General features: G+C 35.6%; 1 protein-coding gene across 12 annotated transcripts in view; it reads right to left on the bottom strand.

Annotated features, from left to right (window-relative positions):
• The window catches only part of ITSN2 (intersectin 2), a 129,716-nt gene that overhangs the window by 36,820 nt on the left and 72,985 nt on the right, over nt 1-19,911 (bottom strand). For all 12 annotated transcript variants that reach the window (XM_057497403.1, XM_057497404.1, XM_057497405.1 and 9 more), the window contains 11 exons: nt 19,371-19,507; nt 16,473-16,609; nt 15,224-15,321; nt 12,308-12,480; nt 11,860-12,004; nt 9,257-9,462; nt 7,336-7,400; nt 5,435-5,601; nt 2,023-2,068; nt 1,819-1,940; nt 145-241 (listed from right to left, as the gene is read on the bottom strand). In XM_057497403.1, coding sequence (XP_057353386.1) covers nt 145-241; nt 1,819-1,940; nt 2,023-2,068; nt 5,435-5,601; nt 7,336-7,400; nt 9,257-9,462; nt 11,860-12,004; nt 12,308-12,480; nt 15,224-15,321; nt 16,473-16,609; nt 19,371-19,507 — 1,393 coding nt within the window. The remainder of the gene's footprint in view (nt 1-144; nt 242-1,818; nt 1,941-2,022; nt 2,069-5,434; nt 5,602-7,335; nt 7,401-9,256; nt 9,463-11,859; nt 12,005-12,307; nt 12,481-15,223; nt 15,322-16,472; nt 16,610-19,370; nt 19,508-19,911) is intronic.

Here is a 19,911-nt window from a genome sequence, read left to right as displayed (position 1 = left end):
CTTTTTAGAAAGAAAGTTCTCGTTGTAACATTTATTTTAGGTAGAGATAAGGAAAGGACAAACTAGAGTTGACTAATTTAGTAAGTTACTGAGTTTTAACAACACTTATCTTAAGATAAAATACAAGTAAAACCACTGCCATACCAGGATGAAAGGCAGGTGTAGTTCTTTCACTACTTGGACCCAAAAGTTTAACATGACTGGCAGGAAACCATCCTTTTTGTCGTTTTTTCCCTCTGGCCTATAAAATTACCAAAGAGAATAGGAAAGATGAGATTAAAATCAATATTGAGACATAAAATAAAAATGAAAAAAGCCCTGGCTGTGTAGTGAAGAATTCAACCTTGCCCAAAGACAGGTCTGGCCTTGGCCTTTGGCTCCTAGGAGGTAATCTCTAAACCTGTGGTACGTCCTGACTGACAAAAGTGTCTTCGTTTATCTGGGGCCTTGACTATGCCAGATAGTCTAACATTGTGACTTCTGGTGGGTGTTCTGGGTCACACAGTATGAATTCAACCTCGAGAGGAACTGGAGACTGAGTTTAGCCATACGGGCAGTCAGTCACGTCTACACGATGAAGCCCCAGTAAACACTCTGGATACCAAGACTTGAGGGAGCCTCTCTGCTTGGCAATGCTCCTCCGTGTGTACTGTTGCAAGGAGGAGTTAATGCTGTCCATGACTCCACTGGGACAGGACAACTGGAAGCTCCGTACTTGGAATCCTCCTGAACTCTGCCCCATACGTCTTTTCCCTTGGCTAATTTTAATCTAGATCCTTCTGCAATAATAAAACATAACTAATTATAATAGCTTTCAGTGAGTCCTGTCAGTCCTTCTAGTGAATTACTGAACTTGAGAGAGCTTATAATTTGTATCAGAAATGAGGGTGGTCTTCGAGACCCCTGAATTCTGGATTGGCCTTCCAGGTCAATATTAAACAACTGGGAGATTCCACATGCATCTCAAAGTGCTGTTAAAAATGGTATTTATAGAAGTCTATTTTGAGATCTTTTGGGCTCAGAGTTCTCTCCATATTTCACACAAGTAATATTTACAAACGAAAAAGACTTTTCTAGAATTGTCCTACTAAGTCCAAGTCTACATTTAAAATGGTGCAGTCACAGTAAATACCTTGTGGGGTTTTGCTAATAATTAATCAGAAGATCACAAATAAACTTTGTGGAGAGCCTTATTTCCCACTTAGTTGGGTTAATCTTCAAAACAAAACAGAAGGTGGAATTTCAGGGGGTTATTAAAGAAGATAATGCATTTTGAACCTCCACTGTTCTTCAGGAACTGAAGACTGATTTGCAAGAATGAAACTATATATTACACATATATTTTATACATACATTATTTACATATTTATATCTATATATTTATCAATATTATATAAAAATACAAAATTATACTTATCATCTTTTAATCTAAAATGCTTTTTATGTAGTAAAGAAATCTTAGGAATCAGAAAAGAACTCTCTGTATCAAAACATATGCAATAACTGTCTGTTAATGTTTTAGGAAAAAAACTAGGCTCATTTATGCCTGCATTTCCCTTCCTTGCACTGCTGTTTCAAAAACGTAAGACGATGGTGCACAGCATTTTCTCAGTACACAGCCTGGATCATGCTGCTTCTCCTAGAAAAGAGACTACACTACAAGCCTGGGGTTATCCCAGGCAAAGGCGATACTATGCTTTCCTTTAAAAATACCTCTAAGTAGTATGATTTTAGGTGATCTAAATTTTTATTAATCTTTTTAATGAGCATGCATTATTTTTATAATAACACTGATAAATGTCATTTAGGAATTATTACCTGTAACTCCCCTTGCCACCACCCACTTGAATTTTTCTTCAAAATTAATATTAACTGTCCTGGTGCAAGGCTAAGTTGTTCAGAACCAGAAGCCACATATGCTGAAGTAACTTGAGCAATCTCTGAAAAGAAGAAAAACAAGAAACTATAAATTCAAGATGATTAAACACTTTAGTAGTTGTTTAACTTCATTATTATACATACCAGGTTTCTTGTTTGATGTTCCAGATTTGCTAGCACTCCCAAAACTCTGTAAAGAAAAGATACACGGTTTTATCACTTCCCAACAATCCAGATGTAAAAGCACAAAGTTATTAGGAATTAAGAGATTTCTATTTACTTCCCAGGATTCTTGTTTCTTTAAATGAAAACCAAAATGACAATTAGTCTTAAATGAAGATCAAAATATATTAACCAAATAAGTTAAGAATCCAACACTTATGGGAGGATCTGGTCTGCTAAGAAAATACATTATACACAACTGGCTGACGCTGGCATCACTGACTCAGTAAGAACAGCTTGTTTTCTGATTATTTCCAGAATATTACACATGACTATCCAGGCCAAATATACCTCATTGATCAGGTTAGCATCAATGTCCACCACATACAACATGTGTCCTGGATAATGTTATGGCATATATGAGTTTTGCTTCTGTTACACAGGAGGCAATGTTTTTATTTTTAATTTTTCTACCATTTCCTTGAACCTGACCTAAGAACAAAAAATTTCATACCCTGGGGAGCAACTATGACCTCTGCTTGACCTGACAAGGTAAGTTGGGCTAATCATGTTTCCTCTTTTAGGAATTTTTACAAGAAAAGAAAAGGGGTTAGAACTTTTTTGTGTTTGTGGACACAGCTATAGTAAAAGAGTTGATGGTAGTTAAGAGTTAACACTGTTGAGTACTTACTATGTAATAGGTGCTATTCTAACAATTCTACATATATTCACATATTTTTCACAGTAGCACTATTAAGTAATTATGATTATTCCCATTTTACAGAGAAGGAAATTGAGGTACAGAAAGGTGAAGTAACTAGTCCAAGGTCACCTAGCTTCTAACTCTTAGAGTCAGAAGTCAACCCAGGTAGTTCAGTGGTTTTCAGCTTGTGGTTTGTGGATACCAGGGGCAGTCTTTGAGCCCCTTTCACTGGTCTGGGGGATAAAAACTATTTTCATAATAATAAATACTAAGACATAATTTGCCTCTTTATGTGTGTTAAGATTTACACTGGTGGGTAAAATTGCTGATGTCGAGCACAAATCACAGTAGTAGAACCAACAGCAATCACAGTATTCTTCATAGCCACGTGCTCATAGTAAAACAAAGTTTCATTTAAGAATGTCTGATGGTACAATGGAATATTATTCAGCCATAAGAAGAAAACAAATCCTACCATTTGCAACAACATGGATGGAGTGAGAGGGTATTATGCTCAGTGAAATAAGCCAGGCGGAGAAAGACAAGTACCAAATGATTTCACTCATATGTGGAGTATAAGAACAAAGAAAAACTGAAGGAACAAAACAGCAGCAGAATCACAGAACCCAAGAATGGACTAACAGTTACCAAAGGGAAAGGGACTGGGGAGAATGGGTGGGAAGGGAGGGATAAGGGTGGGGAAAAAGAAAGGGGGCATTATGATTAGCATGTATAATCTGGGGGGAGGCACGGGGAGGGCTGTGCAACACAGAGAAGACAAGCAGTGACTCTACAGTATACTACTATGCTGATGGACAGTAACTGTAATGGGGTTTGTGGGGGGGACTTGGTGAAGGGGGATGTCTAGTAAACATAATATTTCTCATGTAATTGTAGATTAATGATACCTAAAAAAAAAAAAGAATGTCTGATGGGACTATCATCAGAACAAAAAGGCATCCAACAGTATGGGAGAATATATTTGTAAATGACATATATGACAAGGGGTTAACATCTAAAATATATAAAGAACTCACATGCCTCAACACCCAGAAAGCAAATAACCATATTAAAAAATGGGCAGAGGATATGAACAGACACTTCTCCAAAGAAGAAATTCAGATGACCAACAAGCACAGGAAAAGATGCTCCACATCGCTAATTATCAGGGAAATGCAAATAAAAACTATAATGAGATACCACCTCACACCAGTTACAATAGTCAGTATTGAAAAGACTAAGAACAACAAATGCTGGCAAGGATGCAGAGAAAGGGGAACTCTCCTACATTGCTGGTGGGAATGTAAGCTATTTCAACCATTGTGGAAAGCAATATGGAGGTTCCTCAAAAAAACCTAAAACTAGAGATATCATTTGACCCGGAAATTCCACTCCTAGGAATTCACCCAAAGAATACAAGTTCTCAGATTCAAAAAGACATATACACCCCTATGTTTATCGCAGCACTATTTACAATAGCCAAGATATGGAAGCAACCTAAGTGTTCATCGGTAGATGAATGGATAAAGAAGATGTGGTACATATACACAATGGAATATTATTCAGCCATAAGAAAGAAACAAATCCTACCATTTGCAACAACAGGGATGGAGGTGGAGGATATTAGGATATTATGCTCAGGGAAATAAGCCAGGTGGAGAAACACAAGTATCAAATGATTTCCCTCTTTTGTGGAGTATAACAACGAAGCAAAACTGAAGGAACAAAACAGCAGAAGACTCACAGACTCCAAGACATTACTAGTGGTTACCAAAGGGGAGGGGTGTGGGAGGGTAGGTGGGGAGGGAGGGAGAAGGGAATTGAGGGGTATTATGTTTAGTACACATGGTGTGGGGGGAGGTTATAAGAAAGACAGTGTAGCACAGAGAAGGCAAATAGTGACTCTGTGGCATCTTACTACACTGATGGACAGTGACTGCATTGGGGTATAGGGGGGACTCGATAATATGTGTGAATGCAGTAACCACATTGTTTTTTCATGTGAAACCTTCGTAAGAGTGTATATCAATAATACCTTAATAAAAAAAAGGGAATTCTATTTTCAGTAAGAAGTTAATTAAAAAATATATATATATAATTGTTTTAATAAAAAACAAATTATTTATGTTACCATGTAATGGGTTTAATTTTGTTATTTTAAAACTAACAAATATTTTAAAAATTTCAGTTTTAATTTCTAATATGGAAATTACCACTAGATATAACCTATATATTAAAAAAAAAACTATTTGGAGTCCTCAGTAATTTTAAGAATGTAAGAAGTTCCTGAGACCAACAGGTCTGGGAACGGCTGCACTGTACCATATCAGCGGTAGGGTGAAAAGAAGCAGGACTCAAGTATAGGCTGGTCACATTAGTCTCAGAGCCTTAAAGCCTTCCAGACTCTTTGAGGTGGTCGCTGGTAAGCCTCCCTGAATCTGGGACTGTTTTCTAGCTTTAGTGCTCATGAGGCTCAACCCTACCTTTGGCTCTTGTTCTTAGAGTTTCATGAAACCCTATCTCCTTTATCACTTGTCAGGTTCCTTGTAAATAAACTCTATTTTACTGGAGCTACCTAAAGTGGTTTCTTTATAACCAAAGCAGCCTAGTCAAAATCATGAGCCTGTTTTAAGTTTGAATCTTGCTCATCAAGAATGGAATGATTGTGTTTCTGTACCAAAATAGCTCTACCTCTTGATCTTTTGGTTTGACATAATTTGATGGAAAAATTCCCGTTCTATCTCCAATACTTCCTGTCCACCATTCTCCATCTTTCTGGGTCACCAGTATTTCTTCACCTTCAGTGAAAGTCAAATCTCCAGGTTCTACACTTGAATATGGATAAAGTGCAATATACTCTGTAGGGAACAAAGCAAAAAGAAACTAATGTTGGTTGTCAGATCACAGAAGTTAAAAAAATTATGATAATCTCCAAGATCTTGGGTAAATTCATCATAAGACCTTGTAACTTAAGGAAACCTAAGTCTTATTATTCTATTATTGTTATATTGTATCACCACCATCATCATCCTATCACAGAGAATAACCCCAAAACTACACATATCAGTATTTCTATTTTAAAGTCAAGATATGAATTTTTTTTAACCTTCCTACACAAAATATATTTTAATATAAATTCTTTTCTTTCTCATTTTTAAAATATACAGTATGGAAATGCCCAATATTCTTTCAGCTGACATCAGTACTGGAGGCCAAGTTCATATGATCCATCATAATGACCCAGCTCCTAACACAGTGCTTGGCATGGAGCAGATGCTCAATAAATACTTGTAAACAAATAACCTCAAGGAAAATGTCTATGTTTTTATATTGGCTTTGGATTTTTTTCCTGTGATTACTACTATTTAGAAGAAACAGTCAATGACCAGGTTTTAGAAGTCTTTTTCTTTCTTTTCTGCTTCATTTTTATTTGTCAGCATGGAATTTGATTTGTATATCATGAACTGGAGATGACCATGAACACTATTTACAACCTATTTACTATTCTTATTTCCAGTATTACTCAATTTAGTGATTTAATAAAACTAAAAACCATTACAAGGTTTATTAGGTATGCAACAATAAACAAGGTCTTTCCAAAATGCTCCTCACCTCCTTCCTAGGCTCATTTCACAGCAGTAAACCTATTCCAGCCATGCTGGGACCTGAGTTCTCTAATCTTTCACAGCTGTGCCTTGGCTCTTGTCTTCCCTCTGTCCACAAGAGCTTTCTCTTTGTCACTATGCAAGACCCTATTCATTGCTTAAGATGATTCAACATCACCCTATCTATGAATTCAGAGATCCTACTCAAAATTAAGTTTTGTTCACTTATTACAGCATTTATTACAATTGTATGCCTCTCCTCCTCATTCTTCCGTGAGTAATTGGGGAACTGTTTATTCATCTTTATATCTTTCAGGCTCTAGCATGGAATCTCACAGTAGATACTAAGTAGACTGTTTACCATTAAACTGATTTTCTTGATCAATACAAACATAAAATGTACTTCAACTATTCAAGTAATTTTATAATGGACCAAATAAGCCACTTATAAACCTATGTAACTATTAAATAAAAATGTCTGAAATGAGGGTAGATAATCTCTCATTTCTCAGCATATTAACAAAACCAAAATACTTTTATTAGTTAATTCAAAGGGCTATAGAAAAAAATTTCTTTGTAATATTTATAACAAAGTGTATCTAGATTTCAAATCCTACTTAATCATCTATATGGCACATGTAATTAAAATGCCATTTGTAAACAAATGTACTTAAACTTCCTTACCTCCTAAATGTGTATAATCTAGATATATAACAGCAAAAACCTTCATGCTATCTCATTGCAACACTTTTTATTTATGATCTTATTTATCGAGGCTATCTTTGCTGAATTATAGTATTGATTTTCTAAATGTGTCAATATTTTCAGCCATATTTTTTTCTATAGTCTCAATATTAATGTGAAATAGAAAAAGGGCAGGTTTTCCTAACCCCACTTAACACTGAAGACACAGAACAGAGAGAACTGTGGGTCACTAGTAAGCAGCTGTCTCTCCCCCATCTAATTCACAAATTGCCAAAAGCTCACCTTCTCCAACGGTATAGGCTGCAGAGGTAGGTTTTTTGTTTATAGCTGCATACAAAGCTTCCGGTCTGCCAAATAAACAAAGATTAAAAAAAAAAAAAGAAAAGAAACAAGAAAGGGCATCAACAAGCAAAAAACAAGGTGATATGATAGAGTGGGTGTCCACAGTGCATTTTTTTAGGGCTTTCTGAAATTAAACATGTCTCAGTACAAAGGCCAGATGTATTTTCATACACAAAATCCTAGTGGATTAAGTATTGCAAACTTTTAAGTTTTTTTAATATACTCATTTCAACATGATTTATAAAGAGCTTTTCAAATATGAGATATTTTGCCTTTCTAAAGTAACTTAGAAGACACAAGCACATTGGTAAGGGGGCAATATTTTCATTTTAATATTTATTTAAAGCACACTATCCTGAAATACATACAAATAACAGAACTTTATTTTTATATCTCAGAACACAAATAGCTTTGATTTCCAATTTAACCCAGGGAACTTTTAAAAAATCTGGAAGATTGTCATGTTTAAGAACTAGACATTTGCACATGCACCAGGGCTCCCCGGGACCCTTGGGTAAATGATATAGTAAGGCAGTTTTCAGGCAGAGTAGAACCTTACTACGACTTATGGCCACGATTGAGTGGCCTGCCTTGTTTAGTGCTGAATTCCCCATTACTACAGGTCTTCAAGTTACATGCCTTATCTGTTAGAAAAGATTAGTGAGTGAAAGAAAACTTCAAAGAAGTACCCTTTAAAGAGCATTTAAATTTAATGTCTTTGTGCTTAATTTTCTTCTCTATAAAAGACTACAGTTTAAATAATTCCTATAAAGGACCTAGCACAGTGCCAGAACATACATGTCAGCTATGAGTTACTGCTACTGTAATTATTATACACTTCTAAATGTAACATTCTGTGTCAACCTGAAAAGTAAATTTCTGCATTTGAACTAAAAATTTATACATAGAATCTCAACACTGAAAGAATTCTAAAAGATTAGTTTATCCTCTTAATTCAGAAATTAGAAAAATGAAGACCAAGTAGGTTATTTGATACAGCCTGGCAAAAAAATAGGAGAATCAAAACTCAAGCCTCTTGATTTTCAAAGACCAGTCCTGATTCATTAAATCAGATTGCTTTTCTATTTAAATCAACTTCCATATAAAACAAAGAAGTAAGTTACCCATATCTTTATTACTTCTTTGTATTAAAGATGTTTGATAACCTGATTCCCCTTAGACTGGAAAATAAAGGCCATAGATGGTATCTAGTTTTTGCTTTGATTCATTTTAAAGTTGATTCATTCAATTATTCATTCATTTGCTCCTCTGCTCATTCACTGAGGCTAAAAGACTGAGCAGCTACTATGTATTAAGATAACACTGTGCATAGAAAAACTGAAAAACAAGGATGTGGAATCCTGCCCTCCCGGAGATTATGATCTACTAAGGGGTATGGGTAAGAAAGTAAAAACTACCACAGTGTGTTATGAGCAGTGAGAGAGGTGATCAATCTTCCAGGAATTCTGGAGGCCCAGAGATGGAACACCTTACTCTGGCAAAGGGGAGGACCTCAGCTAAAATTTATCTAGGTATTGACAACTTATAGTAACAAGGAAGAAATGCTCCAAAGGTAATGAAAAGTAATTTCTCTAACTGACCTTATAATACAAAGAAAGCAATAGATCTAAAATTTTAAGCACTTTGAAAACGTTAGGAATCTGAAATAATCAGAATAAAAGATACTCTAAAACTGGTACATATATCTGAAGTATGCTTTCTTTCACTCTTAGATATTACTCTGCTGATATTCAGATTCAAACAAACTTTTTATTCTACTGTACAGCCAATCATGCTATAGCTGACTCATCAATGAAAACACTAACATCTACTCCTCATGTAAACACACAAAAATGCTTACTCTTCCCGCTTGACTTCACTCCCAGGGATGATTTTGACATAAGACTTCGGAAACCATCCTCTTCCTCCATGTACTTCCCCAAACCACCAATTTTCTTGCTGCTCCAAGACAGTAATAATATCATGTTTTGAGAAGTTCAAGTGGTTATCTTTCTTTGCAGTCCAGGAACAAAGGGCCTGTGCTTTTAAGTTTTCTACAACCTGTCCCTGTGAACAGAAATAGAAAACCACATAATTAGAACAAAACAACAAAACAATGGTAACCATGATTTCTGTTCCCTAATATACAATATACTTACTGTTCAAACAGCAGAACAGTTTGGGGTGGTGGTGACTTACTACTAATGGTGACTTAAAATAATCGTAATCTACTAATCGACTTGAAACTATATGACAGACACCATCTGAGAAGCCTTCTGTTATGTTAGAATTAGAGACTGAACACCTACCACTTAAGGAAAAATCTTGGTATTAAGTATAGTATACAAGGTAAACACTGGGTACTCAAGACTTGTATTCATAAATCCATCAGGTATCACAGAACAAATGAAATGAGTTACCCACAAGCCCTTTCTCTCTTCTGGTGTCCACTGTCTCCTCCCTGCAGGAGATGCAGTTTATTCCAGAAAGAATGGAGATGCTGTTAGGCCCCCCTCCACTTTTCTGTTTTCTGTATCTTAACTTCTTTGTATTCTTATCCATTGTTCTTTCTTTTCCTCCTCTCTCAGAGGAAGGAGTGTTTTTGTTTGTTGATAAGGCTAACCTCTATACCTGTGCTCTAAAGCTATTATTCCCTCCAATTTTCTAAAATTTTTTTCTAAGATTGTGAAGTCTTTCTCTTGAATCTTCAATGTCTCTACTTCTCTACTTACTTCTACTTCTAAATTCCTTAAAGAAAGAATAGTGTTAAATTTGCTTTCCAATTTCAACCCTCCAGCCATTCTAATTTAGGTTCTGAACCCATCATAGTACTGAATGTCTTGACAAGGTCACTGAGAAATGTCAAAGTCAAAGTTTGACAAGGTCACGGTCACAAGCTTCTACCAAACTCTGATTTTTCCTCATCTCTGAACAGTGCTGACATCACTAAAACCCTTGTAGCTCCTGGAGCTCACTCTAATTGATGGCTCCTCTTTGGTCCAGCCTCTTTCTCTTACCATTTCACATAATTTTTCTAAATAATCTTATTTATGCCTATGACTTCTCAAATCTATATATTTATTGTAGCTTTATGCCCTGAGCTCTAGAGTTGCAAATCGAACTGCTCTGAGCCTTCTCCCCAGGTTGTCCTTAATATAGCCACCTACATTGCATGTCTGAAACAAATCTCTTTAGAACCCACCAGACCCACTCCTCCTGCAATACCTAACCAAGACCATGCTATCACCATCCTCTCAGTCCCTGAAGAGTATTTTTAACTCCAACTTCTTCCTCACTCTCTACCTTCAGTGAATCACCAGTTTTACATCAGTTCCTAATACTTCAAATTCATCTCCTCTTTTATACATTTTCATCACTGTGGCACTGGTTCAAACATCATCTCTTGCACTAGGTTGTTGTATTATCTTTCCTTTGTCTCCTTCCTTTGCTTCCTTCCACCAAATCTGGCCTTTAACCACTGCCAAAGCTGTCTTTCTAAAACATACAGCTCAACTCCAAAACCTTCAGGGATTTTCTGCTGCCAAGCTGCTTAGCATGGTATTAAATGCTTCCCAAATACTCTAGCTCTGACTTCATTTCTTAACCCTTTCTTCATGAATCCTGTGCTCCAGCCACACTATAAGCAATTCTTGTTTCCTACAAACTCTTTGTGTTAACATGCCTCAGTAACTTTCCCCAAATTATTCTTTCACAAGAATAACTTTCCTTCTGTGTTTGGTACAATCTTGCCTATCTTCAAAGATCCTTCTCAGATTCCTTGCCCTTTGTGAAGCCTGCTCCAAATCCCACAGGCTGAATGAGACCTTTGTCCTCTGTATACCCCTTAAGGCTTTATAGAGTATCTTTATTACAGCATTTCTCATACTTTACAGTTATTTATGTATGTGTCTGTCTCACTAGATTATAACTTCTTTACAGCAGGGATTCGGTTTCCCCATTAAATTTCTAGCACATAATATAATAAAATGCCTGGAACCTACAGTCCCACAATAAACATTTTTTGAGTGAAGATGAAGAGGACTCTATTCTGATAAAGTATATGATTTCTTTTTAGTATTATTCAACAATGCTTGCAATAGCTACATCTAAGTCAGAGGCTACATATATATAAAACAGTTCCCACACAAATGACTTATTAAACAAAAAAGCCCAAATCTCTGCTTACAATGACTACAAATTAAGAACATAATCAGATTTGTAAAAATGATATTTTGAACTTAAAAACTGTAGCTGCTAGCAACTTCACACTATGAAAATGAATTAAGAAACTTCTAAGTAATAACAATTTCACAGTAATAACATGCGAATGGTAAGATCAGACACTGAATGTTTACAAATTCCAGTTAGAGTGAAGGACTCCTTTGTACAAAAATCCTCATTCTATTTTATATGAACCAGGAGCAATGTCAGAGAATAAAGCCCACAAAAATTAAAGATGCATACCTGTCCATGAATAGGTGATACGGATCCAGGGGAGACAGTGCGGGTAAAAGCTGATTTTTTCTGCCATGATGTATTAACAGTTAAGTTTGAAAAAGATACGTTTTGATAATTAGTCACTGATGCTGGTTGATTTGATGAAAGTGATCTGAAAATATAACACTTTGATATAAGTATATTTAATTGTTTGGAATCTAATGAAGTATTACCAATTTGTCAACCTGTATGTAATATACATTGTATTTAAACACAATTTATAGAAAAAAAATTCATGAACAAACTACTGATTTATGTGTTTATTTATTAAATTTCAGAATTAAATTTGTAACAAAAGGTACTCCTAAAGAGTCCAATACAGATTATGATATGATTAGGTAGCAGGTTGTCACAAAAACACATTCGATATACTCTTGCAGAGCTACATAAACCCCATTGTCAGGTAAAAACTTACTCAGAAGTTGAGGTAGCAGATAAAGTTACTGTAGGAGGAAGTAAGGCCTTCTTAGGAGACACAGATTTTTCACTTGATGGCATTTTTTCTACATAATTGCATGGAAACCAGCCAAAATTTCCTTGAAAACTACCATAAAGCCAACCAGGTTCTCCTATGGTTTTTTCATCAACCTAAGGAAACAGAAAGAAAGGTTGACAGTGGTTAGAAAGCTGCATGTTTACAATGAAAAAAGATGCAGACTGCTGTACAGTTAGTCTCACTTCAAAATTTAGCCCATCTATCTAAATAGCTAAGGCATTTTCTATAAATAGGTTAGTATTGCTAATGACTGACCAAGTATGTTTTGAAAATTTAATTTTTAATTTTATCCAAATTAATACATGTAGATAGTTTACAAAGACAAATAGCATTCTACATGGCTTACGATGGAAGACCACCCCCCAACCACGGCTCCTTATGCCCTAATTTCCACAAATAATAGTAAGTTGCCATTCTCTCATTTCTTTTCTATTATCTTGTATACTTCTAATATATTTATACTGTTATTTTAACGTTTTCCAATTTTAGACATTATTGGCTTTTGGTTATGGAAAATAAATATTTAACTCTTTTTTACCACACCTTCTTATTTCTACTAATATTGCTATATCATAATTTTTGGGTAAATTATATCTGATGTTTATATTATTATGACTATGTAAATAAATATTTCACATCTGAGTCATGCAGCATTCTGTTAATTACATTTCCTTTCTTCTAAACTTTTAATTTTCCTATTGTTAATCATTATTTTGTTTGTGTTTTGCTTAGTTTTCTCATTCCTATCAGTCTTCTTGAATCCTCTAAGAGAACTAGAAAACTTTTCTCTGATTACTATTTATAACTAGTAAAACAGGTGACTTATAGCTTCATGTCTTCTCCCAGATATGTCTCTCTTCTACAGTCTGACATTCTCTGTCCTTACAAAGTGCGTTTTTCTGTTTCTTGGTCCTTTGTCCGTTAAATTCTAATGACATCTCAAGTTTTTAGCATGGGGGCTGTCTTACCCCAACCTACATACTGAACAGGCCCACTCACTCATCCAGTTTGATCAGTTCTGCTACCATAATGAATACAAAAGCTATATGCTCAGAACTGACTTCCTCCCTAAAGGACAAGCCTGTACTTTCAACTACCTGTAAGATTTCTGCCTGGAGGTGCCATGGAAACTCCACACTCAAGTTTGAGCTTTAACTTGTTTTCTCCCCAGTCTACTTTTCCTAAATTCCTTATTTTTCTGTTATTCTTACATCAAACATTTAGTCTTTCTAAATACAAAATATTTGGCTCTTACCTTTCTTATATTTCCATATCCAAATTCTGTTGATTTTGTCACTAAAAACTCTTCTGAATTTTTTTCAACCCTGCTCTCCTAACCTAATTCAGGCTCTTTTCATTTCACACTAGATTATTATACTCTTTACTCATATTTCCAGATTCTGCTAACTGCCCTCAACCCAGGCCAGAGTTATCTCAATATATACTGTCAAAGAATTGCCAGACTGAATAATTCTTTATTTACATGTATCTCTTTCATTCGTCTGCAAGTCCTTTAACTGACACCCACTGTCCAGCATAATCCATGTTTGTTTATTCACTGAATGGCTATGCCAACTGTTCCTCTATTCCACTCCACTTTCCAGACAATTTTTCTAAAACACAGATTTGACAGTGTTATATCTATTAAAATCATGTAGAACTTTATGATAGTGACTCCATACCCATTAAGACTTTTTAAAAAGTTTTTTGAGGTATAATTAACATTACAAACTTCAAACTTAAGGTGTTAAATTTGGTAAGTTTTGACATATGTACAGAGTTGTGAAAAATCACCAGTCAAGATAATGAACATATCCATCACCCCCAGAAGTCTTTTATTCCACTCCCTCCCAACCCCTCCACATGACTCTTCCCCCATCTCCAGGGAAACACTTGTCTGCTTTCTGTCACTATGGAATAGCTGCCATTTTCTAGAACTTTATATAAATAAAATCATACAATGTATCTCCTTTTTTTTTTTGTACTGGCTTCTTTCACTCATCCTAATTATTTTGCGATCCACCCCTGTATGCATAGCTCATTCCTTTTTATTGCTCAGTAATATTACATTGTATAGATGTACCATAATTTATTTATCTTCTTGTCTATAGATGGACATTTGAGTTATTTCCAGTTTTTGGATATTACAATCAAAGCTGCTGTGAACATCTGTTTTTGTATGGACACATTTTCAGTCTTCTTGAGTATGCTTGGAGTGGGGATCGCTGGCTTAAATGGAAGGTGCATATTTAACATTTTTTTGTTTTTAATAACAACTATTAAGATATAATTCAACATATAATTATTCTATCGATTGCTATTCCCTCATCTTCTCTTATTCATCCATTTCACATGGTTTGCAATTACACAATAAAGACATTTTGTTCCAAAGAACAAGGGCAGCATCTAGTTAGGGGTATAGACCTAACTCCTTCAATGCTTTTAATGATTGCCAAAAAATAACCAGCTCCACCAAATTTCATTGGTAATTTATTAAAATAAAATCAGCATCATAAAAAGCAGCAGTATGGCACAATGGAAAGAATGCTGGATTTGGAAATCAAGACATATCCTTGCATGCCCCTCAAGCACTGTGTTGCTGACAGTACAATTTGAGCAAGTCTAAGCTTCTGTACCTATATCAAGGCCATAGTAATAACTGTCCTATGCAGCTGTGCTATATGCTGTATGGGCCAAATGATATGATGTTTAAAATACATTTGTAAGTAAAGTGGTAAACCACTAATAAAACTTTAGTCAATATTATTATTATAGAAAGTAACATATTACACTGTATTCAGTTTATTTGTGAGAAAAAAAGACTTTGTTTCCTACCTGTATTATATCCCCAGAATTAAAACTCATTTCATCGTGGTTCCTTGCTTCAAAGTGATATAATGCTCTGTAATTCACCAAAGCACCAGCTGGCTCACCTAAGGAGAAGATAAATTATTTGCTACTTTTATGTATACACATCTTTGCTATGACTCAATAAAGAGCTCTTAAAATCAGAAAGAAAAAAATTAAGCATCAAACAGTGTAATGAAAACCCATTTGATACATGCTTGTTAGGACTTAAATATCTTGAATAGTCCTAGAATCAATATAAAAGCAAACAAGGATGTTCATTTCAAGTAGGAGGCAATAAACAAAGAGATGACTTGCAGGGTGCACCACACACCTGGATCTAATGGAAGGTGTGGGAGTGGTGGCAGGCTGAGCTGTGCAAAATGGAAGGAGACTAAGCAGCAAGAAGCTTGGTTAGATCTGTGGAGGTCAGAATGTAATAGAGAAGAAGAGCATAGAAAGGGAGGTCACAAATGAGATGAGTGAATAGACACGGTTGCCTGAAGAAAGACCTATGGATTTATCAGCATGGTTCTAAAAGAAAAACAGTAGAAGAGATCACCAAAACACTAGATTTGGAAAAATTAAAAATATTTTATTTTGAGGGTATTATGCTCAGTGAAATAAGCCAGGCGGGGAAAGGCAAGTACCAAATGATTTCACTCATTTGTGCAGTATAACAACAAAGCAAAACTGAAGGAACAAAATAGCAGCTGACTCACAGACCCCAAGAAGGGACTAACAGTTACCAAAGAGAGGGGTGGGGGAGAGTGGGTGGGGAGGGAGGGAGAAAGGGATTAAGGGGCATTACGATTAGCACACATAATGTAGGGGGGTCACGGGGAAGGAAGTATAGCACAGAAAGACAAGTAGTGACTCTGTGGCATCTCACTACACTGATGGACACTGACTGCAGTGGGGTGTGGGGGTTGGGGCGCTCAATAATATGCGTGAATGTAGTAACCACAATGTTGCTCATGTGAAACCTTCTTAAGATTGTATATCAATGATACCTTAGTAAACAAAATTTTTTTAATTTTATTTTGTTCATTTTAATAAGCCTAAATGCTTCTCATACAAGTTTAATTTAGAAAAAGGTTTTTTCTGACTCTAAGATTAGTATCTGTTTAATTTTCTTCCTTTTTTTCTTTGCCCCTCATCAGAGCATTTTTTTCTTGTTACTTTTGTTGCTTTGTCTCAGAAAAATCAAACCTAGTATTTTAATTTTTATCCTTACATTGTTTCTCCTTGGCTTTCCGATCCTCTTCTTCAACCTTTTCTTGTGCTTTTTCTTCCTGGAGTCGCTTTTGTTTTTCTTCTTCCTCCTTTTTAAGACTTTCTCTCCATAAGTTTTCTTTTCCTTGCTTTGCTTTCCTGTAGATAAAAGAAAAAATAATTTGTATAGTGTCCTAAAGTTTTTTTTTACCCAAAATAAAAACAGAAGATCATATTCCTGACAAACTGAACAAATATTACATATTTCTTATATAATTACATATAATCTTATATAATTATTTGCTATATAGCAAAAAGATATTAGCAGGAGGTGTAGAGAAACAGTGAGGATCAGGGATGAAGGCAAAAATCAACTCATCAACTGATTAACCAAGAGAGGAGCCTTGGACAAACAGATGAGCCAGGGAGTGACTGACAGTTCTCACCCCTCCAATTCCTTCCTGCCAGCCAACTTCTCAAACCCAAGAAAGGGGAAAATATTGAAATAGAACTATTCAGAAAACAACTCTAAGATTTTTATTTAAATTTCCTTCCCTTTCTCCAGATTCCTTCACAAAGACTGCCTACCACCTCTTTTTCCCACTGTCCTAGTAATCCTTGTTTTCAGGCCTCAGTCATTGCTGTGGAAATAGGAAATGTTTCTGGACAGACTATCCACTTTTCACATTATCACTTCAAAGTCTTTTTCCTTTGTTAGGTAATAGAGTATTTGTCCTCTATATGTCCATGCTTCTGCACGTTTCTGTAATATATAATGTAGTTGCAGCTTGGCTTCTGGCTGGCCAAAATGATTTGTGATTAGTGTTAGTTATTTTAGTGTTAGAACTAATGCTCACCATAGTTCTTGCATGTATTTCTTATGATCCTACTTGAAGCAGAGCTGTCACCACTAAATTTAACATCTTCTCCAGACTCAGCACACACTATTATCAGTGGAGATTGTGGCTGAATACATCCCTGGATTTGGGAGCATTTATGCCCCAGTAAGGTGGAAATTTGGCTTAATTCCATGTCTGAATTCTTATAATTCTTGAAAGAGGAAATGCTGGATAATTCCAAAAACTGTGGACTGCTTAGTCTTCAACTCCAATTCCTCATCTCCAAACTTACGCTTCATACTCCTGGTTCATTATCTCATGATTAGCTTCCTCTCATCCTCCTACCTTTTATGACTTCAGAGAGTGCTTCCTCTGTAACTGACATCTGGCTCTCCTTTGAGGGCCTTGCTTCTCCTGCTGTCCTTAATTTCAACCAATACTCCCTTTCCCAGTTTATCGGTAACTGTTCCTGACACTCTCCCAAGCCTAGAATGACCCAATTTAGCTTTTATTTGAATTTCCATAGCATTATAAACACCAATAATCAAGTACTTACCACATATAAACTGGGATAAAGAGAAGACTAGAATTAAGACAATATAAAATTAAATCTTGGTTAAGTTTCCTATGTACAAGTTAGTGGGCAAGAAACTGGTCCAGAGCTAGAAGATGTCTCAAAATCTGGAGGCATCTGTACCTAATAGTTCAAAACAAAAAGGGATACACCTGGGCCAATGGCTAAGAGATCAAGCTGGAGTACCAAGACCCAGCTTGGGGCTGATTCTACATGTGCTTCTGTTCTGACTCTTTCCTATGCTACAGTAGGATAATGTTTGAGGATGATAAATGATGTGACAATGTGTATTACTAACATGGTCTGTTGGCCTGAAAGGAATTGTGAGCAGTGATGAAGAGGTATAAGGTTACTTGCATGCGTCAGTACAAAGTTCCGACTCAGTGACTAGCTATGTAATCACTGCACAGTCCCCTTGTGCAATGTTTGGTGGCACAAATTGATTGGCAAATCGAAACCGTCTTAATTTGGACTTCACTGCCTCTATTTCTGTATTATTCTAGTACTCCTTTGGGGCCACAAAAGCAGGGGTCCCAGAGAGAGTAATCCAACTGCTATTTATTTAGCCATCTGAATATCCTACTAGAATCACAAGAGTCCAGTAACAAGGAATGTGACCCAGAGTCTACCTGCCACACAGTGAACAGCTGCCATTCATTAACAGTGTCCTGGAAATGGCTGCTTGGAAACCGCTGAGTGGAGGCCTGTGAAGCGGTGATGCACTGGTCTTCCACCTCACACTATTAGTTTTTTCATGGACACTACTCATCTCCTCTTCTCCAAGGTAAATGAGTATTGGCTCATCAATATTTGTTAACTTATTATATTAATTTATGACACTAGAGAACTCTGGAGAAAGACAGGAACATACTAGAAACAGGATCTTACTACAGAAAAAAGTTATGCAAAGTTTCTCAATAAATGATTTTATGCTTCAGAAACCACAACTGTCTTACTACTTCTTGCTATCAATGGAGACGACTGATACATCTAAGTGTACAAAGAGAACTGCATCAGCAAGGCATTCTGCCCTGAGTCTTGTCACTCTATAAAATTAAGTATTTGGGTTTTGTGATTTACTGCTTTAGGAAACAGTAATAGATTTTGGAAAGATGCAGAGAATTGAAATGAGGGCATACTACGTGCAAGGCATTATACTTGGCTCTTTAGCTACATTATTTTATTCAATTCTTAGTTACCTATAAGGTAGGCATTAATATTTCTGTTTTTAAGATGGAGAAATGGGATCAAAAAGGTAAACTGACTTGAACAAGGTCACACAGATACTAAGTGGTAGATCAAGAATTCTAATCCTCTGACTCTAAAGTCCATATTTTTTCATTAACGAACATCATCAGTTCCTACTGAATTTCTAAAATTAATCTAATTAGTGTCCTAGAATAATCCTTTTATTCCCCTTACATTTTCATAGTCAAACTAAAGATAGGGGCAGCAAAACTAGAATCTTCACAGCCATACAACAGAGGAAGTTTGTCAGTTATATTACCTTGCAGCCTCGTCTTCCAATTTCTTTTTCTGTATTAGCTCTGATCTTTTTCTTTCAATTTCCCTCAACTTGTCACGTTTGATCTTATGAAGTTGCTCAAGGGCTAACTGCTGTGTATTGTAGCTTTCTCTCAGTTCCTAAGGAGAAAATGAAAATAAGTCACTACACCACTGACTTAAAGGTTTTTGTCATATGTAACAATGTGCGTTTGCATTAAAAGACAAAATTCTAAAGCAAGTTAAACTAAAGTGAAAACATTAAAAGTTTAAAAAATATTTAGGTGATTAAAAAATTCTTGAATACTATTAAGTACTTAAGCCACATAGCCACTGAGGACAAATACATGTTAAAACCATCTACTTTCATATTAATTCATTCTAAGGTATACAGAATATTTCAAAAGCCAATTCTTTTGTTTGGTATTTCATTTTCAAAACTGCAATCTATTAAAAATATGGAAAAATAATGTGGTTGTTACAATGTTTAAAGAAGAATTTCAGTCATATTTTTGACATATGTAGTTTAACCAAGTTACCCATTA

Source organism: Manis pentadactyla, chromosome 2 (genome assembly GCF_030020395.1).
Source record: "Manis pentadactyla isolate mManPen7 chromosome 2, mManPen7.hap1, whole genome shotgun sequence".
NCBI classification, from domain to species: domain Eukaryota; kingdom Metazoa; phylum Chordata; class Mammalia; order Pholidota; family Manidae; genus Manis; species Manis pentadactyla.
The sequence above is the reverse complement of the archived record's forward strand: the minus strand, read 5'-3'. Positions and strand labels throughout refer to the sequence as shown.